The sequence below is a fragment of the Ciconia boyciana genome, chromosome 28 (genome assembly GCF_034638445.1).
Source record: "Ciconia boyciana chromosome 28, ASM3463844v1, whole genome shotgun sequence".
Lineage (NCBI taxonomy): Eukaryota > Metazoa > Chordata > Aves > Ciconiiformes > Ciconiidae > Ciconia > Ciconia boyciana.
In genome coordinates, this window is record NC_132961.1 from 1474309 (window position 1) to 1499549 (window position 25241).

Sequence of the window (25241 nt, forward strand, 5' to 3'; positions counted from 1 at the left end):
CCCCGCCGGCCGCCATGTCCCGCGCGGAGCACGCCGGGAGCGCCGCGGTTGCCACGGCGACGGCAGTGGGGCGGGGCCTGCGCGCCCGCCTCCCCACCCACCGCGCATGCGCGCCCCGCCCCCTCGTTCTCTCCGCTCCGGCCCCGCCCCTCTCTCTCGCCGTTGCCGCCACGACCCTTGGGGGCGTGGCCTGCGCGCGGGCTTTGGCCCGCTCCTTGGCGCATGCGCGGCGGTCCGGGGGAGCGCGGACGGGAAGGGGAGCGCTTCCGGTGTGCGGCGGCGGGCGGGAGCGAGCTGCGGCAGTCGGTACCGGGGGGAGATCGGGGAGTCAGGGCCGGTTTTGGGGCGCTTGGGGGGCAGTGGCAGCTTAAGGGGATTGTGGGGGCCAGGCCCAGGCTGGGGAGTCGAGGGGTGCGGCCCCCCTTCCTCAGCCCCTCTCTCCCCAGCTCCCCTCGGCCGTTCCGCTCCCCCCCCCCGGGGCGATGGTGGTGCCGGCGCTGGACCCCCCGCCGCCCCCGGGCGCCATGGTGGCCGACGTCGTCTTCGTCATCGAGGGCACGGCCAACCTGGGGCCCTACTTCGAGTCCCTGCGCAAGCACTACCTGCTGCCCGCCATCGAGTGAGCCCCCCAAAACCTCGGGGACCCCCCCCCCAAAATCCCCGGACCCCCCCAACCTCCTGGGACCCCCCGAGCCGCCAGGGACCCCCAAACCCCTCAGCCCCCTAAACCCCTGGGGACCCCCAAAACCCCGGTCCCCCCAACCTCCTGGGACCCCCCCGAGCTGCCAGGGACCCCCAAACCACCCTGGAGGCCCCCAAAACCCCTGGGGACCCCCAAACCCCTTAGGACCCCCAAAACCCTGGGGACCCCCCAAACCCCTCAGGACCCCCCCAAAACCCCTGGGGACCCCCAAACCCCTCAGGCCCCCCAAAACCCTGGGGACCCCCAACCTCCTGGGACCCCCCCCAGTCGCCAGGGACCCCAAACCCCTCAGCCCCCTAAACCCCTGGGGACCCCCAAAACCCCGGACCCCCAACCTCCTGGGACCCCCCAGCCGCCAGGGACCCCTCCCAACCACCCTGGAGGCCCCCCAAACCCCTGGGAACCCCAAACCCCTCAGGACCCCCAAAACCCATGGGGACCCCTAAAACCCCCGGGACCCCCAACCTCCTGGAACCCCCGAGCCGCCAGGGACCCCCCAACCACCCTGGAGACCCCCCAAAACCCATGGGGCCCCCCAAACCCTCAGTCCCCCACCAAAACCCTTGGGGCCCCCAAACTCCTCAGTCCCCCTGCCAAAACCCCTGGCGACCCCCAAAACCCTCGCCCCCCCAACCCCTCAGTCCCCCAAAAAACCCTGGGGCCCCCAAAACCCCTGGGGCCCCCAAAACGCCTCAGGACCCCCAAACGCCTGTGCCCCCCCAAAACCCCTGCGGACCCCTCCAAACATCTCAGAACTCCCCCAAAACCCTCAGCCCCCCAACCCCTCAGGACCCCCCCCAAAACCCCTGGCGACCCCCAAAACCCTCAGCCCCCCCCCAAACCCTGGGGACCCCACAAAACCCCTCAAGACCCCCCAAAACCCCTGGCGACCCCAAAACCCTCAGCCCCGCCCCCAAACCCTGGGGACCCCACAAAACCCCTCAGCCCCCCAAACCCTGGCTCCCCCCCAAGCCCCTCAGTCCCCCTGCCAAAACCCTGGGCACCCCCACACCCCTCAAGACCCCCCAAAAACCCTGAGGACCCCCAAAACCCTCAAGACCCCCCAAACCCCCTGCGGACCCCCAAAACCCCTCAGCCCCCCCCCCTTTCTCTCTAGATACTTCAACGGGGGGCCACCGGCCGAGACCGACTTTGGGGGTGACGTGAGTAGGGGTGCAGCGGGGTGGGGGGGCTACAGCAGCAAGGGGGGCGTTGAGGGGGTTTTGGGGTGACCCTGGTGTCGTGTCCCCCCCCCCTCGCAGTTTGGGGGTACCCAGTACAGCCTGGTGGTCTTCAACACGGTGGATTGCGCCCCGGAATCCTACGTCCAGTGTCACGCCCCCACCAGCAGCGCCTACGAGTTCCTCACCTGGCTGGACAGCATCCAGTGAGGGGGCTTTTTTAAGGGGGGCACCCCAGGGACACCCCACCCCTCCCCGGGGGGGAAACTTGGGGAGTTTTGGGGTACCCCCCTCCCAGGAGCAGTGCCTATGAGCTGCTCACAGCACCTGGTGGGTGGGTTTTAGGGAGGAGGGGCTTTGGGGGGGGCACCCAGGGACACCCCCTCTCCCCAAGGGGTGATGGATGTGGGGGGGAACTTGGGGATTTTGGGGTACCCCCTCCCAGCAGCGCCTATGAGCTGCTCACAGCATCCTGTGGAGAGGAGGGGGCTTTTTAGGGAGTGGGGGGCTTTTGGGGGTGTGTGACTTTGGGGGGGGGGGGGCACCTTCCAGAGACCCCCAGGGATGTGATGGATGTGGGGGCAGGGGGGGGGAACTGGGCTGTTTTGGGGGGGGGATGCACCCCAGGGTATGGATCCGCAGGGAGCAGGCGTTTATTTGGGGGGGGGGTGTAGCAGATGTGGGGGTTTTGGGGGGGCACCCTTGTTGGGGGGCAGGAGGGGGGTTCAGGGTGGATGAGGGGTGTTTTGGGTGGGGGTCGTTTTGGGTGGGGGGTCGTTTTGGTGGGGGCCCCCTAGAAAGGTGTCGGGGAGTCGTGGGGGGAGGGGGTGAGCTGCCTTAGAACGTGGGGTGGGGGTGTCGTGGGGTGGGGGCCCTTGTGGGGGGGAAGGTCCCTCAGCTGCCCCCACCCCAACCCCCCTCCCCCAGATTCGTGGGGGGCGGCGAGAGCTGCAGCCTGATCGCCGAGGGGCTCAGCACCGCGCTCCAGCTCTTCGACGACTTCAAAGATGCGGGAGCAAATGTGAGCGAGACGGGGCGGTTTGGGGGTCCAGACCCCCCAGGACCCCCTCACCCTCCCCGTGTCCCCCCCCCCACAGCGGGCAGACCCACAAAGTTTGCATCCTCATCTGTAACTCCCCCCCCTACCTGCTCCCGGCCGTGGAGAGCACCACGTACTCGGGGTACAGCACCGAGAACCTCGTCCAGCGCATCGGAGAGGTGGGTGGGGGCTTGGGGAACACCCCCCCGAGGGCTGGGGGGGTAAGGTGGTCCTGGGACCCCCCCTGGGGGGGGCAGCAGGGTCCAGGGGCCCCCCCCCCCCTCCCTATGAGGGGAAATGGGGTTCTGGAACCTCCCTTGGGGAGCAGCGGGGTCTTGGGAATCCCTCGGGGGGAAAGGGGTGCTGGGACCCCCTTGGGGAGCAGTGGGGTCTGGGGTCGGGGGGGGCATTGGGGTGCTGGGAACCCCCCCAGGGGGGGCAGCAGGGTCCAGGGGACCCCCCCATGAGGGGAAATGGGGTTCTGGAACCTCCCTTGGGGAGCAGCGGGGTCTTGGGACCCCCCTGGGGGGGGAAAGGGGGTGCTGGGACCCCCCCTTGGGGAGCAGTGGGGTCTGGGGTGGGGGGGCATTGGGGTCCTGGGACCCCCGGGGGGAAAGGGGTGCTGGGACCCTCTCGGGGGGGCAAGGGGGTCCCAGGACCCCAATGTCCCCCCAGGGGGGTCCCGGGGCCCACCCCCCCCCCCCGGGGGGGGGGGGCGGCGGGGTTTTGGGGGCCCCCTGCCTTGGGGAGCAGCAGGGTCCTGGGGACCCCCCAGGAGGGGAATTGGGGTCCCCGGGGGGAGCTGCGGGGTGCGGGGACCCCCTCGGGGGCAGCAGGGTCCACCCCCCCCATGGGGGGGGCAGATGGATTTTGGGGTGCCCTTGATGTGGGGTGGGGGAGTCGGGGTTTGCTCCCCCGGATGCTGGGGCCCCCCCAAAAAAGGGGGGACCCCTCAGGTTGAGCCCCCCGGCCCCCCCATGTGGGGTATCTCTGGGGCTGGGCTGGGGGGGGGGTCCCTCTGGTGGGGGGGGGTCCCCCCAAGAAGGGGGGGCAAGCCAGACATGGGGTCCCCAAAAGGGGTGACTGCTTCAGCTGAGCCCCCCACATGGGGTATCTGCAGAGTCATGGCAGGGGGGACCCCAATGTGGGGGGAAAGGGGAGGGTGGGGGTCCCCCCAAATGTTGGGGTCCCCAGTGGGGGTGTCCCCAACTGTGGGGTGCCCCAAAAAGGGGTGGGGGGGTGAGCTGCACTCTGGGGTCCCCCAAAAAAAGGGGGTCACCACTCAAGCTGTGCCCCCCCCCATGGGTTATTTCTGGTTCATGGTGGGGGGACCCCAATGTGGGGGGGAAGGGGAGGGTGGGGGGTCCCCCCAAATGTTGGGGTCCCCAGTGGGGGGGTCCCCAACTGTGGGGTGCCCCAAAAACGGGAGGGGGGGGCGAGCTGGACCCTGAGGTCCCCCAAAAATAGGGGGTGACCCCTCCGATCGAGCCCCCCACATGGGGTATCTCCAGGGCTGGGCTGGTGGGGGGGTCCCCCTGGATGTCAGGGTTCCCGTGGGGGGGGGCGGGGGGTGTCCCCAGGGTTGGGGTGCCCACTGACCCCCCCTTTTCTCTCCCTAGCGGGGGATCCACTTCTCGGTGGTGGCCCCCCGAAAGCTGCCGGCGCTGCGGGTGCTGTTCGAGAAGGCCGTGCCCCCCGGGGCGCTGGAGCCCCAGCCCAAGGAGTGCGGGCAGGACCCCCGGCACATGGTCCTCATCCGGGGGGTGGCCCTGCCCGGTACGGGGGGCACGGGGACACTGGGGGGGCACGGGGACACTGGGGACATGGGGGTTTGGGGGGCATTGGGGACATGGGGACATGGGGATATGGGGGGTTTGGGGGGACATTGGGGTATGGGGGATTGGGGACAGGGGACGTGGTCCTCATCCGGGGGTGGCCGTGGCTGGTGCAGGGGGGGCACGGGGACACTGGGGGGGCGCGGGGACACTGGGGACATGGGGGTATGGGGGGTTTGGGGGGCACTGGGGACATTGGGGTATGGGGGATTGGGGGGCATTGGGGACATCGGGGTATGGGGGATTGGGGACAAGGGGACGTGGTTCTCATCCGGGGTGGCCCTGGCTGGTATGGGGGGCACGGGGACACTGGGGGGGGGACGGGGACATTGGGGGGGCACGGGGACACTGGGGACATGGGGGTTTGGGGGGTTTGGGGGGCATTGGGGACATTGGGGACATGGTGGGGTTTGGGGGGTTTGGGGGGCATTGGGGTATGGGGGATTGGGGACAGGGGACGTGGTTCTCATCTGGGGGTGGCCCTGCCCGGTACGGGGGGCACGGGGACACTGGGGGGGCACGGGGACATTGGGGACATGGGGGTTTGGGGGCTTTGGGGACATTGGGGACATGGGGGTATGGGGGATTGGGGGCATTGGGGACATTGGGGTATGGGGGATTGGGGACAGGGGACGTGGTTCTTCTCCGAGAGGTGGCTCTGGCTGGTATGGGGGGCACAGGGGACACTGGGGGGGACGGGATGGGGACATTGGGGGCTTGGGGACATTGGGGGGATGATGACACTGGAGACATGGGGGTATGGGGGGTTTGGGGGGCATTGGGGACATTGGGGTATGGGGGATTGGGGACAGGGGACGTGGTTCTCATCCGGGGGTGGCCCTGGCTGGTACGGGGGGCACGGGGACAGGGAGGGGCATGGGGACACTGGGGGGGAAGGGGACAGTGGGGGCACGGGGACATTGGGGACATGGGACTATGGGGGGTTTGGGGGGCATTGGGGACATTGGGGTATGGGGGATTGGGGACAGGGGACGTGGTTCTCATCTGGGGGTGGCCCTGGCTGGTATGGGGGGCACGGGGACACTGGGGGACACGGGGACATGGGGGGACGGGATGGGGACATTGGGGGCTTGAGGGACATTGGGGGGACAAGGACACTGGGGATATGGGGTATGGGGAAGTTTGGGGGGCATTGGGGACATCGGGGTATGGGGGGACTGGGGACAGGGACGTGGTTTTCATCCGGGGGTGGCCCTGCCCGGTACGGGGGGCACGGTGACACTGGGGGGGCACGGGGACATTGGGGACATGGGGGTTTGGGGGCTTTGGGGACATTGGGGACATGGGGGTATGGGGGGTTTGGGGGGCATTGGGGCATGGGGGATTGGGGACAGGGGACGTGGTTCTCATCCGGGGGTGGCCCTGCCCGGTACGGGGGGCACGGGGATGGGGGGGACAGGGACACTGGGGGGACCCAGGGACATTGGGGACATGGGGGTATGGGGACAGGGGACGTTGGGGACATGGGGGCTTGGGGACAGGGGGACGTTGGGGACAGGGGGACGATGGGGACAGGGGGCGATGGGGGGTGTTGGGGATACAGGCGGATGGGGGGGGCGTGTTTTTGGGGTGTTGGGGAGGATGTGGGGGCGCCGGGGTGGGGCGGGGGAGGGACACCAAGGGGTGTTTGGGGGCTGTCCCCCGTGTCACCCCGTGTCACCCCTTGTCACCCCCTGTCCCCCCAGCAGGCAGCGCCGCCGGCTCCAGCTCCATCCAGCCCAAACAAACCGTGCCCCCCCAACTCCCCCGCTGCCCCCAGCTCCCCCCAGCCCCCAACAACCCCTCCGCCCGGCCCCCAGCCCTACCAGGTACTGGGGAAAATGGTTGGGGGGGTGCACCCCAAACCCCTCCTCACCCCCTTTGCCCCCCCCCAGGTGCCCCCCAGCTCCCTCAACGCGGCCCAGGCGGCCGCCCAGTCGGCCGTGGAGGCGGCCAAGAACCAGAAGAGCCTGGCCACCCGCTGTGAGTTTGGGGGGGTCTGGGGGGGTCTGCACCCCTTTGGACCCCCAAAAAAATAGGGGGTGGGGAGGTGGGGGGAGGGCCCACGGGGCTGTACGATGTGAGGCGGGGGGGTAGGGGTAGAAGAGCCCCCAGCTCCATGGGGATGGGGGGGGTGTTTTGGGGGGCTGTGATTAGATGGGGGGTATGGTCATATGGGGGGGGTTGGGGGTCCCAGCCTCATGGGGGTGGGGGGCATTTTGGGGGTCCCACCCCAGGGGGATATGGGGGTGTTTAGGGGGTATGATCATGTGGGGAGGCGTTTTGGGGGCTGTGATTATGGGGGGCGTTTTGGGGTTACAATCATGTGGGGGGCCCCTGGGGTCGGGGGTTCTGCACCCCTTTGGACCCCCCCAAAAATAGGGGGTGGGGAGGTGGGGGGAGGGCCCACGGGGCTGTACGATGTGAGGCGGGGGGGTAGGGGTAGAAGAGCCCCCAGCCCCATGGGGATATGGGGGGCATTTTGGGGGGCATTTTGGGGGTCCCAGCCCCATGGGGATATGGGGGGCATTTTTGGGGGTCCCAGCACCATGGGGGTATGGGGGGTGTTTTGGGGGGCATGATCAGATGGGGGCGTTTTAGGGGGTCCCAGCCCCAGGGGGATGGGGGGGGTGTTTGGGGAGGGGGGCATGATCATATGGGGGGTGTTTTGGGGCCCCAGCCCCATGGGGCTATGGGGTGGTTGCTATGGATACGGCAGGGGGGATTTTGGGGGGTTCCCAGCCCCCTGTGGCTATGGGGGTGCTGTGCCCCCCATTTGACACCCCCCATTTCTCCCCCCAGTCCCCTCGCTGCCCCCCTGCAGCCCCCTTCAGCCAGGCGCCCGCCCAGCCGCTGCCCGCCGGCCCCATCTCCTCCCTGCCCCCAAACTGCCCCCCAAAGCCAGCCCGGGCCCCCCCACCGCCGGCCTCCTGCCCCCCGCCCCGGGCAGCCCCCGCCCAGCCCGGCGCCCCCATGGTACGTATGATTGGGGGGGAATTTGGGGGACTCAGGCCCTCCCCTTGTATAGATGGGTTTGGGGGGATCCGGGGGACTCAGCCCCCCTTGTATAGATGGGGCTTGGGGGGACAATGTGGGGGGGATTTGGGGAGACTCAGCCCCCCCTCCCTTGTATAGATGGGTTTGGGGGGGATTTGGGGGGACTCAGCCCCCCCACTTTTATAGATGCTTTTGGGGGGATCCGGGGGACTTGGCCCCCCCCAGTTTTATAGATGCTTTGGGGGGGATTTGGGGGACTCAGCCCCCCTTGTATAGATGGGTTTTGGGGGACAATGGGGGGGGATTTGGGGGACTCAGCCCCCCCTTCCTATAGCTTGGGGGCCCCCCATGGCTAGGGGTGCAGGCTGAGGCTTTTTGGGGGGGGTCCCCCATAGGGGTGCTGGGGGGTCGCTATGGCTGGGGAGGGACCCTATAGAGATGCCACAAAATTGGGGGGGCTTCCCTATGCCCTGGGGGGGTCCCCATGGGGTGCTGTGGCTCAGGGGGGGCTACGGGCAGACCCTGACGCCCCCCCTTCCACAGCCGGCGGGGGCCCCCCAGCAGTGTCACCCCCCAACCCGCAGCCCCCCCACTGGGGGCCGCCCCCCTCCCGGGACCCCAACAGTCAGTGAGCAACAAGGTGCTGGCATGGAGCGGGGTGCTGGAGTGGCAGGAGGTGAGGGGGGGTCCCGGGGGGGTCCTGGGGGGGGGTCTGAGGGTCTCAGGGGGTCCTGGGGGGGTCTGAGGGTCTCGGGGGGTCCTGGGGGTCCTGGGGGGTCCTGGAGGTGCTGGGGGTCTGAGGGTCCCAGGGGGTCCTGGGGGGGTCTGAGGGTCTCGGGGGTCCTGGGGGTGCTGGGGGGGGGTCTGAGGGTCCCGGGGGGGTCCTGGGGGGTCTGAGGGTCTCGGGGGGTCCTGGGGGTGCTGGGGGGTCTGAGGGTCCCGGGGGGTCCTGGGGGGGGTCTGAGGGTCTCGGGGGGTCCTGGGGGTGCTGGGGGGGGTCTGAGGGTCTCGGGGGGTCCTGGAGGTGCTGGGGGGTCTGAGGGTCCCGGGGGGTCCGGGGGGTCTGAGGGTCTCAGGGGGTCCTGGGGGGGGTCTGAGGGTCTCGGGGGTCCTGGGGGTCCTGGGGGGTCCTGGAGGTGCTGGGGGGGTCTGAGGGTCCCAGGGGGTCCTGGGGGGGTCTGAGGGTCTCGGGGGGTCCTGGGGTGCTGGGGGTCTGAGGGTCCCGGGGGGTCCTGGGGGGTCTGAGGGTCTCAGGGGGTCCTGGGGGTCCTGGGGGGTCTGAGGGTCTCGGGGGTCCTGGAGGTGCTGGGGGGTCTGAGGGTCCCGGGGGGTCCTGGGGGTCCTGGGGGGTCTGAGGGTCTCAGGGGGTCCTGGGGGGGTCTGAGGGTCTCGGGGGGTCCTGGGGGTCCTGGGGGGTCCTGGAGGTGCTGGGGGGGTCTGAGGGTCCCAGGGGGTCCTGGGGGGTCTGAGGGTCTCGGGGGGTCCTGGGGGTGCTGGGGGGTCTGAGGGTCCCGGGGGGTCCTGGGGGGGGTCTGAGGGTCTCGGGGGGTCCTGGGGGTGCTGGGGGGGGTCTGAGGGTCTCGGGGGGTCCTGGAGGTGCTGGGGGGTCTGAGGGTCCCGGGGGGTCCGGGGGTGCTGGGGGGTCTGAGGGTCCCGGGGGGTCCTGGGGGTCCTGGGGGGTCTGAGGGTCCCGGGGGGGTCCTGGGGGGTCTGAGGGTCTCGGGGGGTCCTGGGGGTGCTGGGGGGTCTGAGGGTCCCGGGGGGTCCTGGGGGTCCTGGGGGGTCTGAGGGTGCTGGGATGGGTCCTGGGGGGTCTGAGGGTCTCGGGGGTCCGGGGGTGCTGGGGGGTCTGAGGGTCCCGGGGGGGTCCTGGGGGGTCTGAGGGTCTCGGGGGGTCCTGGGGGTGTCTGAGGGTTCCGGGGCATCCTGGGGGTGCTGGGGGGTCTGGGGGTGCTGGGGAAAGCAGGGTGCTGGAGTGGCAGGAGGTGGGGGCTGGGGGGGGTCCTGGGGTGCTGGGGGGCTTTGGGAGGGCTTGGGGGTCTGGGGTGGGGGCTCTGGGGGTGCCAGGGAGAGCGGGGTGCTGGGGTGGCAGCAGTTGGGGGGGGGCTGGGGTCCCAGGGTGCTGGGGGGCAGACCCCAGGGGAGGGTCTGGGGGAGCAGGGGTGGGTGCTGGGGGTCTGTGGGTGCCCAAGGCGGGGGTTGGGGCTGTCTGGGGTGACCCGAGGGGGCAGGAGGGGGGTTGGCGTGCAGAAAGGGTCCCTGCCCCCCAAATTTCTCAGTGCCCCCCTCCCCCAATTTCTCCGTTGCCCCCAGAAACCCAAGCCGGCCTCGGTGGACTCCAGCACGAAGCTGACGCGGTCGCTGCCGTGTCAGGTCTACGTCAACGCCGGGGAGAACCTGTGAGAGGGGTTTGGGGGGCTCGGGGGGGTCTTGGGGGTCCTGGGGCGGGGGGGTCATGAGGCTGGGGGGGGGTCATGGGGACCCCCAGGGTCACCCCTTTCCCCCCCCCCCCCAGGAAAACAGACCAGTGGCCGCAGAAGCTGATCATGCAGCTCATCCCGCAGCAGCTCCTGGTGAGTTGGGGGGGGGCCCTCACCCCGGTTTTGGGGTTCACCTTGGGGGTGTCCTCGCCCTCCCCCCCCCCACAATGGGGCTGAGGAGGTTTTGGGGTCCCCCAATTCCTTTTTGGGGGGGGGCCCAATCCCTTTGAGGGGGGCCCAATCCCTTTGAAAAGCGTTTGGGACCCCTTAGAGGGGTTTGGGGTGTCCTTGGTCCCCCTTTCAAGCAGCTTTGGGGTGTCCTTCACCCCCCCCAGAAGGATTTGGGGTGCCCCTGACCCCTGGGGGTTTTGGGGGCCGCTGACACCCCACCCCCCCCAGACCACGCTGGGACCCCTCTTCAGGAACTCCCGCATGGTCCAGTTCCACTTCACCAACAAGGACCTGGAATCGCTCAAGGGGCTCTACCGCATCATGGGCAACGGCTTCGTAAGGACCCCCGGGACCCCCAAAACTCCCAGGGGACCCCCAAAACTCCCTGGGGACCCCCAAAACTCCCAGGGGACCCCCAAAACTCTTCTGCTCCTCCCCCCAAAGCCCCCCGGGTCCCCTTATAGCTCCTCTGTTCACTGTTGTCCCTCCTTGGTCCCCAGCCTCCACCACGCCGTGGGCAACGGCTTCGTAAGGACCCCCGGGACCCCCAAAATGTCCCTGGGCCCCCCAGAACTCTCTGGGCCCCCCCAAAACTCTCCGGGGCCCCCCCAAAACTCTTCTGCTCCGCCCCCCAAAGCCCCCCAGGTCCCCTCACAGCCCCCCCGTTCCTCGTTGTCCCTCCTTGGTCCCCAGCCTCCACCATGCCGTGGGCAACGGCTTCCTAAGGACCCCGGGACCCCAAAATGTCCCTGGGCACCCCCAAAACTCCCTGGGCACCCCAAAACTCTCTGGGCCCCCAAAACTCTTCTGCTCCCCCCGAAAGCCCCCGGGTCCCCTCACAGCCCCCCATTCCTCGTTGTCCCTCCTTGGTCCCCAGCCTCCACCACGCCGTGGGCAACGGCTTCGTAAGGACCCCCGGGACCCCCAAAATGTCCCTGGGCCCCCCCAAAACTCTCTGGGCCCCCCCAAAACTCTTCTGCTCCCCCCAAAAGCCCCCGGGTCCCCTCACAGCCCCCCCGTTCCTCGTTGTCCCTCCTTGGTCCCCAGCCTCCACCACGCCGTGGGCAACGGCTTCCTAAGGACCCCTGGGACCCCCAAAACTCCCTGGGGATCCCCAAAATGTCCCTGGGACCCCAAAACTCCCTGGGCCCCCCAAAACTCTCTGGGGCCCCCCAAAACTCTTCTGCCCCCCCCCAAAGCCCTCCGGGTCCTCCTACAGCCCCCGTTCCTCGTTGTCCCTCCTTGGTCCCCAGCGCCCACCACGTCGTGGGCAATGGTTTTCTGTGTGGCCGTGTCCCCGTCCCTGAGCCCTGTCCCCGTGTCCCCACGCGGGCTGTGTGGCCGTGTCCCCGTCCCTGGGCCCTGTCCCCGTGTCCCCAGGCGGGCCGTGTGGCCGTGTCCCCGTCCCTAACCCCTGTCCCCGTGTCCCCGTCCCTAAGCCCTGTCCCCGTGTCCCCAGGCGGGCTGTGTGGCCGTGTCCCCGTCCCTGAGCCCTGTCCCCGTCCCTGAGCCCTGTCCCCGTGTTCCCAGGCGGGCCGTGTGGCCGTGTCCCTGTCCCTGAGCCCTGTCCCCGTGTCCCCGTCCCTAACCCCTGTCCCCATGTCCCCAGGCGGGCCGTGTGGCCGTGTCCCCGTCCCTAAGCCCTGTCCCCGTGTCCCCGTCCCTAACCCCTGTCCCCGTGTCCCCCGGCGGGTCGTGTGGCCGTGTCCCCGTCCCTGAGCCCTGTCCCCGTGTCCCCAGGCGGGCCGTGTGGCCGTGTCCCCGGCCCTGGGCCCTGTCCCCGTGTCCCCGTCCCTAACCCCTGTCCCCGTGTCCCCAGGCGGGCCGTGTGGCCGTGTCCCCGTCCCTAAGCCCTGTCCCCGTGTCCCCGTCCCTAACCCCTGTCCCCGTGTCCCCAGGCGGGCCGTGTGGCCGTGTCCCCGTCCCTGAGCCCTGTCCCCGTGTCCCCAGGCGGGCCGTGTGGCCGTGTCCCCGTCCCTGAGCCCTGTCCCCGTGTCCCCAGGCGGGCCGTGTGGCCGTGTCCCCGTCCCTGAGCCCTGTCCCCGTGTCCCCGTCCCTAACCCCTGTCCCCGTGTCCCCAGGCGGGCCGTGTGGCCGTGTCCCCGTCCCTAAGCCCTGTCCCCGTGTCCCCGTCCCTAACCCCTGTCCCCGTGTCCCCAGGCGGGCCGTGTGGCCGTGTCCCGTCCCTGAGCCCTGTCCCCGTGTCCCCAGGCGGGCCGTGTGGCCGTGTCCCCGTCCCTGAGCCCTGTCCCCGTGTCCCCAGGCGGGCCGTGTGGCCGTGTCCCCGTCCCTGCGCCCCCTCCCCCTGTCCCGTCCCTAACCCCTGTCCCCGTGTCCCCAGGCGGGCCGTGTGGGCGTGTCCCCGTCCCTAAGCCCTGTCCCCGTGTCCCGTCCCTAACCCCTGTCCCCGTGTCCCCAGGCGGGCCGTGTGGCCGTGTCCCCGTCCCTGAGCCCTGTCCCCGTGTCCCCAGGCGGGCCGTGTGGCCGTGTCCCCGTCCCTAAGCCCTGTCCCCGTGTCCCCATCCCTAACCCCTGTCCCCGTGTCCCCCGGCGGGCCGTGTGGCCGTGTCCCCGTCCCTAACCCCTGTCCCCGTGTCCCCAGGCGGGCTGCGTGCACTTCCCGCACACGGCGCCCTGCGAGGTGCGGGTCCTGATGCTGCTCTACTCCTCCAAGAAGAAAATCTTCATGGGGCTCATCCCCTACGACCAGAGCGGCTTCGTCAACGGCATCCGCCAGGTCATCACCAACCACAAGCAGGTCCAGCAGCAGAAGATCGAGCAGCAGCGCAGTGTAAGGACCCCCCCGGGGCACCCACAGTCCCCCCAGAGCACCCACAGCACCCACAGGGGCACCCACAGCCCCCCAGGGCTCCCCTGGGGAACCCACGGGTTTCTCAGAGGCACCCACAGACCCCCTGGGACACCCGCAGGTCCCCATGTCCCCACCTTGGGGCACCCTATGACCCCCCTTCGGGGCACCCACACCCCCCCCAGAGCACCCACACCCCCCCCAGAACACCCACAGCACCCACAGGGGCACCCACAGCACCCACAGGGGCACCCACAGCCCCCAGAGCACCCACACCCCCACCAGAACACCCACAGCACCCACAGGGGCACCCACAGCACCCACAGGGGCACCCACAGCCCCCCCAGAGCACCCACAGCACCCACAGGGGCACCCACAGCCCCCCAGGGCTCCCCTGGGGAACCCACGGGTTTCTCAGAGGCACCCACAGACCTCTGGGACACCCGCAAGTCCCCATGTCCCCACCTTGAGGCACCCTATGAGCACCCACAGGGACACCCACACCCCCCAGAACACCCACAGCACCCACAGGGGCACCCACAGCCCCCCAGAGCACCCACACCCCACCCAGAACACCCAGAGCACCCACAGGGGCACCCACAGCCCCCCGGGGCTCCCCTGGGGAACCCACGGGTTTCTCAGAGGCACCCACAGACCCCCTGGGACACCCGCAGGTCCCCATGTCCCCACCTTGAGGCACCCTATGACCCCACCCTGGGCACCCACAGCACCCGTGGGGCACCCACAGCCCCCCCAGAGCACCCACAGCACCCATGGGGCACCCACAGCCCCCCAGAGCACCCCCAGCCCCCTGGGGCTCCCCCTGGGACACCCACAGCTTCTCATGTCCTAACCTTGGGGCACCCTATGACCCCCCTGGGGCACCCACAGCACCCGTGGGGCACCCACAGGGCACCCAGGGCCCCCTATCCCCCCTGGGCACCCCAGCCCCCATGGGGCACCCAGGGCCCCCTTATCCCCCCTGGCACCCCCAGCCCCATGGGGCACCCAGAGCCCCCTATGCTCCCACCTCAGGGCACCCCAGCCCCATGGGGCACCCAGGGCCCCCAGCCCCCCCAGGCACCTCCAGCCCCCATGGGGCACCCAGGGCCCCCCTATCCCCCCCGGGCACCCCAGCCCCCATGGGGCACCCAGGGCCCCAGCCCCCCCCAGGCACCTCCAGCCCCCATGGGGCACCCAGAACCCCCCAGCCCCCCCCAGGCACCTCCAGCCCCCATGGGGCACCCACAGCCCCCAGAGCACCCCCAGCCCCCTGGGGCTCCCCTGGGACACCCACAGCTTCTCATGTCCTAACCTTGGGGCACCCTATGACCCCCTGGGGCACCCACAGCACCCGTGGGGCACCCACAGGGCACCCAGGGCCCCCCATCCCCCCCAGGCACCCCCAGCCCCCATGGGGCACCCAGAGCCCCCTATGCTCCAACCTCAGGGCACCCCCAGCCCCCATGGGGCACCCAGGGCCCCCCAGCCCCCCAGGCACCTCCAGCCCCCATGGGGCACCCAGGGCCCCCCTATCCCCCCGGGCACCCCCAGCCCCATGGGGCACCCAGGGCCCCCCAGCCCCCCCAGGCACCTCCAGCCCCATGGGGCACCCAGGGCCCCCCAGCCCCCCAGGCACCTCCAGCCCCATGGGGCACCCAGGGCCCCCCTATCCCCCCCCCAGGCACCCCCAGCCCCATGGGGTACCCAGACCCCCAGCGCACCCCCAAACCTCCTTGGAAAGGGTCTTCACTGCCCCCAAGTGCCCCCAACCCCCAGGGTTGCTGCCCCAAGTGCCCCCAACCCCCAGGGGCTGCTGCCCCCCCAAGACCCCCCAAATCCCTTGTTTCCCCACAGTTGGGGGGCTCAGCCCCCGTGCCCGGCGCCCCCTCTTTCCTCCCCAAGCAACCGGGGACCCTCCCCGTGGCCTCGGGGGTGCAGCCGCAGGTAAGGGGGGGGGACACATGGTGGGGGGGGGGTTTGGGGGTGCCCTTGGGGCCCCCCCCAGCTCCCCCCTGTGTGCCCCCCCCCCCCCCCCAGATGACGGGCCAGCAGGTGAGCCCGGGCATGGCCACGGTGGGCATCATGGAGGAGCAGCAGCGGCAACAGAGCCTGGTCTGGGGGGGGGGGTGCGGGTGGGTTTTGGGGGGCCTGGGAGGTTTGGGGGACCCTGGATGGTTTGGGGGGCACCCTGGAGTCTGGTGAAGGGTTGGGGGGGACTTTGGGGCTATTTTGAGGGGATCCCTGGGCCTGGGGGGGGCCTGAAGACTAGGAGGGGATCTGGGGGCGTGAGGATCAGGGGGATTTGGGGGGCCCCTGAGGATCAGGGGGATTTGGGGGCCCTGGGGATTTGGGGGGCCCTGAGGATCAGGCGGAGATTTGGGGTACCTGGGTTATTTGGGGGGGGACGGACCTTGGGGCCATTTTGAGGGGATCCCCAAGCGTGGGGGGCCCTGGGGATTGGGGGGCCGCTAAGGACTAGGAGGGGATCTGGGGGGACCCTGGGGTATTTGGGGGGCCCTGAGGACCGGGGAGGATTTGGGGGCCCTGAAGACCAATGGGGGGCTGGGTTATTTGGGGGGGTCCTGAGTACCAGCGGCTTATTTGGGGTGCCCTTGAGACCCAGGTGGGGATGTGGGGGCACCCTGTGATATTTGGGGTCCCCTGAAAATGGGGGGGAATTTGGGGTTATCCTGTGCTTGAGGGGGCCTGGGTCAGATTTGGGGTGTCCACCCCCAACACCCCCATATTTCCCCCCCCAGTTACAGCTCCGAGCCCAGCAGCAGGCGGCTGCCAGCCAGCAGCAGGCGCAGCCCCGGCCCCCCGCTGCCCCTGCACCCCCCGGCCCCCCAGCTCCGGGACCCCCAACCTGGCCCCCCCCAACCCAACCAGGCCGGGGGGGCCCTGCTGCGCCCCCAAAACCCGGGCGCCAACCCCCAACTCCGCAGCCTCCTGCTGAGTCAGCAACCGGTGAGTAACAGGGGACCCCCCCAAAACAATGGCCCCCCCCAAAATGGGGGGGTATTAAGGTTATCCCCCCCCCAATATTGGGGGGGCACTGACACCCCATTAATGGTTGGCGGCTTTTGGGGTCCGGGGGGGAACTGCTCCTATTGATTTGGGGGGCTCTGAGACCCCCCCCAATACTGGGGGGGGGTTGGGGGGCTCTGAAGATGGGGGAGGCAAACCCTGAGCTTGAGGGGGCTGGGGAATTTGGGGCGATAACCCCCCACACACTGGGGGGGGGCTCTGAGGGCAATACCCCCCATTACAGGCTGGGGGAGTCTTTGGGGGACCCTGGGGCATTTGGGGGGCTCTGATGATGGGGGGGGGGATCCTGGGCTTGAGGAATTGGGGGGGCACTTTTGGGCTCTAGGGGTAAATTTGGGGGCAATAACCCCCTCTTGATTGGGGGGCTGAGGGGAATACCCCCCCAATTACCAGCTGGGGGTGTCTTTGGGGGACCCTGGGGGATTTGGGGGCTCTGATGATGGGGGGGATCCTGGGCTTGAGGATTTGGGGGGCATCTTCGGGCTCTAGGAGTAAATTTGGGGGCAATAACCCCCCTTGATTGGGGGGCTGAGGGCAATACCCCCCTTAAAGAAGAGAGGGGCTGAAGGAAGGCACAACAGCCCCGGGGGGCAATAACACCCCAGCGGTGGGAAAGGGGGCAGCCCCCCTTTGGCAGCATTGGGGGCCCCCCTGACACCCCCCTCGTGTCCCCCAGCCCCAGGGGGTCCCCCCGGCGCAGCCCCTCCACCACCTGCAGCCCCGGCGCAGCCCTCCTGCCCCACCAGGCCCTGGGCCAGGGGCAGCTGCCCCTCCTGCACCCCCCGGGCAGGCCTGGCCCGGGCAGCTGGGCCCCCCGCGCCCCCTCCCAGGTGAGTCCCCCCAAACTGCCCCGGGACCCCCAACTTCCCCAGGACCTCCCAACTGCCCCAGGGGTCCTCTAACTGCCCCAGGGGTCCCCCAACTACCCCGGGTCCCCCCAACTGCCCCAGGGGTCCCCCCAACTGCCCCGGGACCCCCAACTGCCCCCGGGACCCCCAACTACCCCGGGTCCCCCTAACTTCCCCGGGACCCCCAACTTCCCCGGGACCCCCAACTGCCCCAGGGGTCCCCAACTACCCCGGGTCCCCCCAACTGCCCCAGGGGTCCTCTAACTGCCCCGGGACCCCCCAACTGCCCCGGGACCCCCTAACTGCCCCAGGGGTCCTCTAACTGCCCCGGGACCCCCCAACTGCCCCGGGGGTCCCTAACTGTCCCTGGGACCCCTAAACTGCCCTGGGACCCCCAAACTGCCCCTGGGACCCCCAAACTGCCCCAGGGACCCCCAAACTACCCTGGGACCCCCAAACTGCCCTGGGACCCCCTAACTACCCTGGGATCCCCAAACTGCCCCGGGGGTCCCCAACTGCCCCGGGGGTCCCCAAACTGCCCTGGGACCCCCAAACCTGCCCCTGGGAAGCCTGGGGACCCCAAAACCCTGCCAGGACCCCCCCAGACCCTGCCAGGACCCCCAAACCTGCCCCTGGGGACCCCAGAGCCTGCCAGGACCCCCAAACCTGCCCCTGGGGACCCCAAAACCCTGCCAGGACCCCCCAGACCTGCCCCTGGGAATCCTGGGGACCCCAGACCCTGCCAGGGCCCCCAAACCTGCCCCTGGGAAGCCTGGGGACCCCAGACCCTGCCAGGACCCCCAAACCTGCCCCTGGGAAGCCTGGGGACCCCAGACCCTGCCAGGACCCCCCAAACCTGCCCCTGGGAAGCCTGGAGACCCCAAAACCCTGCCAGGACCCCCAAGACCCTGCCAGGACCCCCCAAACCCCCCCAAAACTGCCCCTGTGACAGCTGGGGACCCCAAAACCTGCTCCTAGGAATCCTGGGGACCCCCAGACCCTGCCAGGGCCCCCCCAAACCTGCCCCTGGGAATCCTGGGGACCCCAAAACCTGCCCCTGGGAATCCTGGGGACCCCAGACCCTGCCAGGACCCCCAAACCTGCCCCTGGGAAGCCTGGGGACCCCAAAACCCTGCCAGGATCCCCAAGACCCTGGCAGGACCCCCAAAACTGCCCCTGTGACAGCTGGGGATTCCAAAACCTGCCCCTGGGAGTCCTGGGGACCCCCAGACCCTGCCAGGACCCCCAAACCTGCCCCTGGGGACCCCAAAACCCTGCCAGGACCCCCCCAGACCTTTCCCTGGGAATCCTGGGGACCCCAAAACCTGCCCCTGGGAATCCTGGGGACCCCAGACCCTGCCAGGGCCCCCCAAACCTGCCCCTGGGAATCCTGGGGACCCCAAAACCTGCCCCTGGGAATCCTGGGGACCCCAGACCCTGCCAGGACCCCCCAAACCTGCCCCTGGGGACCCCAAAACCCTGCCAGGACCCCCCCAGACCTTTCCCTGGGAATCCTGGGGACCCCAAAACCTGCCCCTGGGAATCCTGGGGACCCCCAGACCCTGCCAGGGCCCCCAAACCTCCTCCCCAGCCCCCCCCAACTCCTCTCCCCCCCCCCCAGGTCAGATGCTGCTGCCCCCGGCCCCCGGGGTCCCGTCCCCCAGCCGGGGCTGCAGCCGGTGCAGGCGCCCAGCGTGATGGAGGAGGACATCCTCATGGACCTCATCTAGGGGGGCCCGGGATCCCCCGCGGGGGATCCCCACCCCAGACCCCGCCACGGGGGGTCCGCACCGCTGCCGCCCTTCCCGGCCCGGAGCGCCCCCCGCCTTTTTTGCCCCCCGCTTCTTTGCTCTTTCAAATGGGATTTTTTGCACTCAATAAATGGGCTCCCAGGTGCGGGGGGGAGCCTTGGATTTGGGAATGGATCCGGGATCCGGGAGGGAGCCTGGGATCCGGGAGGGAGCCTGGGATCCAGGGGGGGAGCATGGGATCTGGGAGGGAACCTTGGATCCAGGAGGGATCCTGGGGTCTGGGAGGGATCCTCGTATCTGGGAGGGAGCTTGGGATCCGGGGAATCTTGGATCCGGGAGGGAGCCTGGGATCCGGGGGGGAGCCTGGGATCCAGGGGGGGAGCATGGGATCCAGGGGGGGAGCATGGGATCTGGGAGGGAACCTTGGATCCAGGAGGGATCCTGGGGTCTGGGAGGGATCCTCGTATCTGGGAGGGAGATTGGGATCTGGGGAATCTTGGATCCGGGAGGGAGCCTGGGATCCAGGAGGGAGCCTGGGATCCGGGAGGGAGCCTGGGATCCAGGGGGGGAGCCTGGGATCCGGGAGGGAGCCTGGGATCCGGGAGGGAGCCTGGGATCCAGGGGGGGAGCATGGGATCTGGGAGGGAACCTTGGATCCAGGAGGGATCCTGGGGTCTGGGAGGGATCCTCGTATCTGGGAGGGAGCTTGGGATCCGGGGAATCTTGGATCCGGGAGGGATCCTGGGATCTGGGAATAACCTGGGATCTGGGAGGGAGCCTGGGGTCCAGGAGGGAGCCTGGAATCCGGGAAGGAACCTGGGATCTGTGAAAATATGTGGGATCCGGGAGGGATCCTGGGATCTGGGAGGGGACCTGGGATCTGGGAGAAAACCTGGGATCCGGGAATAACCTGGGATCTGGGAGGGAGCCTGGGATCTGGGAAGGAACCTGGGATCTCTGAAAAAATGTGGGATCTGGGAGGGAACCCTGGATCTGGGAGGGATCCTGGGATCTGGGAAGGAATCTGGGGTCTGGGAGGGAACGTTGGGTCTGGAAAGAATCTTGGAGAGAACCCTGGATCTGGGAGGGATCCTTGGATCTGGGAGGCAACCTGGGATCTGTGACAGAATGTGGGACCTGGGAGGGAACCTGGGATCAGGGAAGGATCCTGGGATCTGGCAGTGAAGCTGGAATCTGGGAGGGAACCTGGGACCCAGGAAAAAATCCGGGTTCTGGGAAGGAACCTGGGATCTGGGAGGGATCCTGGGATCTGGGAGGGAACCTGGGATCTGGGAGGGGTCCGTGGATCTGTGAAAGAATCTAGGATCCAAGAGGGAACCTTGGATCCAGGAGGGAATGTGGGATCGGGGAGGGAACCTGGGATATGAGAAAGAACGTGAGATCTGGGAGGAATCCATGGATCTCTGAGAGAATCTGGGATCTGGGAAGGAACCTTGGATCCAGGAGGGAACCCTGGATGTGGGAGTGAACCTGGGATCTGGGAAAAAAATCTGGGATCTGGGAAGGAACCTGGGATCTGGGAGGGGACCTGGGGTCTGGGAGGGAACCTTGGATCCAGGACAGAACCTGGGATCTGGGAAAGAATCTGGGATCTGGGAAGTAACCCGGGATGTGGGAGGGAACCTCGGATCCAAGAGGGAACGTGGGATCTGAGAAGGGATCTGGGAGGGAACGTTGGGTCTGGGAAAGAATCTGGGAGGGAACCCTGGATCTGGGAGGGATCCTGGGATCTGGGAGGGAACCTGGGGCTTGGGAAAGAATCTGGGATCTGGGAAGGAGCCTTGGATCCCAGAGGGAACTTTGGATCTGGAAAGTAACCCAGGATGTGGGAGGGATCCTCGTATCTGGGAGGGAGCCTGGGATCCACGAGGGAACCTGGGATCCGGGAAAAAAATCTGGGATCTGGGAAGGAACCTTGGATCTGGGAGGGATCCTGGGGTCCAGGAAGGAACCTTGGATCCAGGACAGAACCTGGGATCTGGGAAAGAATCTGGGATCTGGGAAGTAACCCGGGATGTGGGAGGGATCCTCGGATCCAAGAGGGAACGTGGGATCTGAGAAGGGATCTGGGAGGGAACGTTGGGTCTGGGAAAGAATCTGGGAGGGAACCCTGGATCTGGGAGGGATCCTGGGATCTGGGAGGGAACCTTGGATCCAGGACAGAACCTGGGATCTGGGAAAGAATCTGGGATCTGGGAAGTAACCCGGGATGTGGGAGGGAACCTCGGATCCAAGAGGGAACGTGGGATCCACGAGGGAACCTGGGATCCGGGAAAAAAATCTTGGATCTGGGAAGGAACCTTGGATCTGGGAGGGATCCTGGGGTCCGGGAAGGAACCTTGGATCCAGGACAGAACCTGGGATCTGGGAAAGAATCTGGGATCTGGGAAGTAACCCGGGATGTGGGAGGGATCCTCGTATCTGGGAGGGAGCCTGGGATCCACGAGGGAACCTGGGATCCAGGAAAAAAATCTTGGATCTGGGAGGGATCCTGGGGTCCAGGAGGGAACCTTGGATCCAGGACAGAACCTGGGATCTGGGAAAGAATCTGGGATCTGGGAAGTAACCTGGGATGCGGGAGGGAACCTCGGATCCAAGAGGGAACGTGGGATCTGAGAAGGGATCTGGGAGGGAACGTTGGGTCTGGGAAAGAATCTGGGAGGGAACCCTGGATCTGGGAGGGATCCTGGGATCTGGGAAGGAACCTTGGATCCAGGACAGAACCTGGGATCTGGGAAAGAATCTGGGATCTGGGAAGTAACCTGGGATGTGGGAGGGAACCTCGGATCCAAGAGGGAACGTGGGATCCACGAGGGAACCTGGGATCCGGGAAAAAAATCTGGGATCTGGGAAGGAACCTTGGATCTGGGAGGGATCCTGGGGTCCGGGAAGGAACCTTGGATCCAGGACAGAACCTGGGATCTGGGAAAGAATCTGGGATCTGGGAAGTAACCCGGGATGCGGGAGGGATCCTCGTATCTGGGAGGGAGCCTGGGATCCACGAGGGAACCTGGGATCCGGGAAAAAAATCTTGGATCTGGGAGGGATCCTGGGGTCCAGGAGGGAACCTTGGATCCAGGACAGAACCTGGGATCTGGGAAAGAATCTGGGATCTGGGAAGTAACCTGGGATGTGGGAGGGAGCCTGGGATCCACAAGGGAGCCTGGGATCCACAAGGGAACCTGGGATCCACAAGGGAGCCTGGGATGCGGGAAAAAAATCTGGGATCTGGGAAGGAACCTTGGATCTTGTGACGCCCATCTCCAAGCAGGGCCGGAAGGAGGATCCGGGGAGCCACAGGCCGGTCGGCCTGACCTCGGCGCCGGGGAAAATTACGGAGCGGATCACCTTGAGTGCGCTCGCCGGGCACGCGCAGGGGATCCGGCCCCGTCGGCGTGGCTGCATGGAGGGCAGGTCCTGCTTGACCAAGCTGATCTCCTCCCAGGACCGGGCGGCCGCCAAGGACTTGAGCAAAGCCTTCGGCACCGTCTCCCGCGGGCTTCTCCCGGAGAAACTGGCTGCTCACGCCTTGGCCGGGCGTACGCTTCGCTGGGCAACGAACTGGCTGGATGGCCGAGCCCGGAGAGCGGTCGGTGGCCGGTCACAAGCGGTGTCCCCAGGGCTCAGCTTTGGGGCCAGTCTTGTTTAATGTCTTCATCGATGAGCTGGACGAGGGGATCGAGAGCACCCTCAGTCAGTTTGGAGACAACACCAAGCTGGGCGGGAGCGTTGGCCACCAAGTTGGGTGGGAGCATTGGCCACCAAGTTGGGCAGGAGCGTTGGCCACCAAGTTGGGCGGGAGCGTTGGCCACCAAGTTGGGCGGGAGCATTGGCCACCAAGTTGGGTGGGAACGTTGGCCACCAAGTTGGGTGGGAGCATTGGTGACCAAGCTGGGCGGGAGCGTTGGTCACCAAGTTGGGCGGCAGCGTTGGTCACCAAGTTGGGTGGGAGCATTGGCCACCAAGTTGGGTGGGAGCTTTGGCCACCAAGTTGGGTGGGAGCTTTGGCCACCAAGCTGGGCGGCAGCGTTGGCCACCAAGCTGGGCGGCAGCGTTGGCCACCAAGTTGGGCGGGAGCGTTGGCCACCAAGTTGGGCGGGAGCGTTGGTCACCAAGTTGGGTGGGAGCTTTGGCCACCAAGTTGGGTGGGAGCTTTGGCCACCAAATTGGGCGGGAGTGTTGGCCACCAAGTTGGGCGGGAGTGTTGGCCACCAAGTTGGGCAGCAGTGTTGGCCACCAAGCTGGGCGGCAGCGTTGGCCACCAAGCTGGGCGGGAGCGTTGGCCACCAAGTTGGGCGGCAGCGTTGGCCACCAAGTTGGGCAGGAGCATTGGTCACCAAGTTGGGTGGGAGCTTTGGCCACCAAGTTGGGTGGGAGCTTTGGCCACCAAGTTGGGTGGGAGCTTTGGCCACCAAATTGGGCGGGAGTGTTGGCCACCAAATTGGGCGGGAGTGTTGGCCACCAAGTTGGGCGGGAGTGTTGGCCACCAAGTTGGGCAGCAGTGTTGGCCACCAAGTTGGGCGGGAGCATTGGCCACCAAGTTGGGCGGCAGCGTTGGTCACCAAGTTGGGCGGGAACGTTGGCCACCAAGTTGGGCAGGAGCATTGGTCACCAAGTTGGGTGGGAGCATTGGTCACCAAGCTGGGCGGCAGCGTTGGCCACCAAGTTGGGTGGGAGCATTGGCCACCAAGCTGGGCGGCAGCGTCGCTCTGCTGGAGGGGAGGAAGCCTCTGCAGAGGGACCTGGCCAGGCCGGATCCATGGGCCGGGGCCAATTGCGTGAGGTTCAGCAAGGCCCAGGGCCGGGTCCTGCGCGGGGGCCCCAACCCCACGCCCCCCTGCGGCCGTGGGGGAGGGCGGCTGGAAAGCTGCCTGGTGGAGCAGGACCTGGGGGTGCCGGTCGACGGCCGCCTGAACGTGAGCCAGCAGCGTGCCCAGGTGGCCAAGAAGCCCAACGGCATCCTGGCTCGTACGAGAAGTCGTGTGGCCAGCGGGACCGGGGCGGCGATCGTCCCCCTGCTCTGGGCACTGGTGAAGGCCGCACCTCGAATGCCGCGTTCGGTTTTGGGGCCCCCCCCCCGCTCCACGAGAGACGTTGAGGGGCTGGAGCGCGTCCGGAGAAGGGCAACGGAGGTGGGGAAGGGTCTGGAGACCCGAGGCCACCAGGAGCGGCTGAGGGACCTGGGGGTTGTTTGGTCTGGAGAAGCGGAGGGGAGGCCTCCTGGCTCTCTACGGCTCCCGGAAAGGAGGGTGCAGCGAGGTGGGGGTCGGCCTCTTCTCCCGAGTAACGAGGTAGGACGAGAGGAAACGGCCTCCGGTTGCGTCAGGAGAGGTTTCGGTTGGATACGGGGAAGAATTTCTTCGCTGGGAGGGCGGTCGAGCCTTGGACCGGGCCGCCCAGGGAAGTGGTGGAGTCGCCGTCCCTGGAGGAGCTCAGAAAACGCGTAGACGCGGCGCTCCGGGACGTGGTTTGGTGGGCGTGGAGGTGGTGGGTTGACGGTTGGAGCGGATGATCCTGGAGGTGTTTTCCGACCTTAATGGTTCTGTGGTCTGAGAGGGATCCCGGGATCGGGGAGGGAACCTTGGACCTGGGAAGGAAGCTTGGATCTGGGAGGGAACCCGGGATCCGGGAGAGAGCCTTGGACCCGGGACAGAACCTGGGATCTGGGAAGGAACCTTGGACCTGGGAAGGAACCTTGGATCTGGGAGGGAACCTTGTACCTGGGGAGGAACCTTGGATCTGGGAGGGATCACGGGATCCGGGAGGGAACCTTGGACCTGGGAAGGAAGCTTGGATCTGGGAGGGATCATGGGATCTGGGAGGGAAACTTGGACCTGGGACAGAACCTGGGATCTGGGAAGGAACCTTGGACCTGGGAAGGAAGCTTGGATCTGGGAGGGATCCCGGGATCCAGGAGGGAACCTTGGACCTGGGAAGGAAGCTTGGATCTGGGAGGGATCCCGGGATCCAGGAGGGAACCTTGGACCTGGGAAGGAAGCTTGGATCTGGGAGGGATCACGGGATCTGGGAGGGAAACTTGGACCCGGGACGGAACCTGGGATCTGGGAAAGAGTCTTGGACCTGGGAAGGAACCTTGGATCTGGGAGGGATCCCGGGATCCAGGAGGGAACCTTGGACCTGGGAAGGAAGCTTGGATCTGGGAGGGATCACAGGATCCGGGAGGGAACCTTGTACCTGGGAAGGAACCTTGGATCTGGGAGGGATCCCGGGATCTGGGAGGGAACCTTGGACCTGGGAAGGAACCTTGGATCTGGGAGGGATCCCGGGATCCAGGAGGGAACCTTGGACCTGGGAAGGAAGCTTGGATCTGGAGGGAACCCGGGATCCAGGAGGG

At 67.9% G+C, this 25241-nt stretch overlaps 1 protein-coding gene across 1 annotated transcript; it reads left to right on the forward strand.

Moving 5' to 3' along the window:
• Positions 1–474: 474 nt before the first annotated feature.
• On the forward strand, positions 475–18863 carry MED25 (mediator complex subunit 25). The gene is given in 21 exon segments (XM_072847676.1): positions 475–619; positions 1821–1866; positions 1966–2090; positions 2812–2886; positions 2888–2905; positions 2982–3102; positions 4543–4699; positions 6465–6565; positions 6654–6741; positions 7561–7738; positions 8299–8431; positions 10069–10154; positions 10271–10328; positions 10635–10742; positions 13009–13197; positions 15073–15162; positions 15256–15330; positions 15978–16067; positions 16108–16189; positions 16943–17096; positions 18736–18863. Coding segments are annotated over 21 exon segments (2220 nt in total). The 5' UTR covers positions 475–482; the 3' UTR covers positions 18845–18863.
• The last annotated feature ends 6378 nt before the right edge of the window (positions 18864–25241 follow it).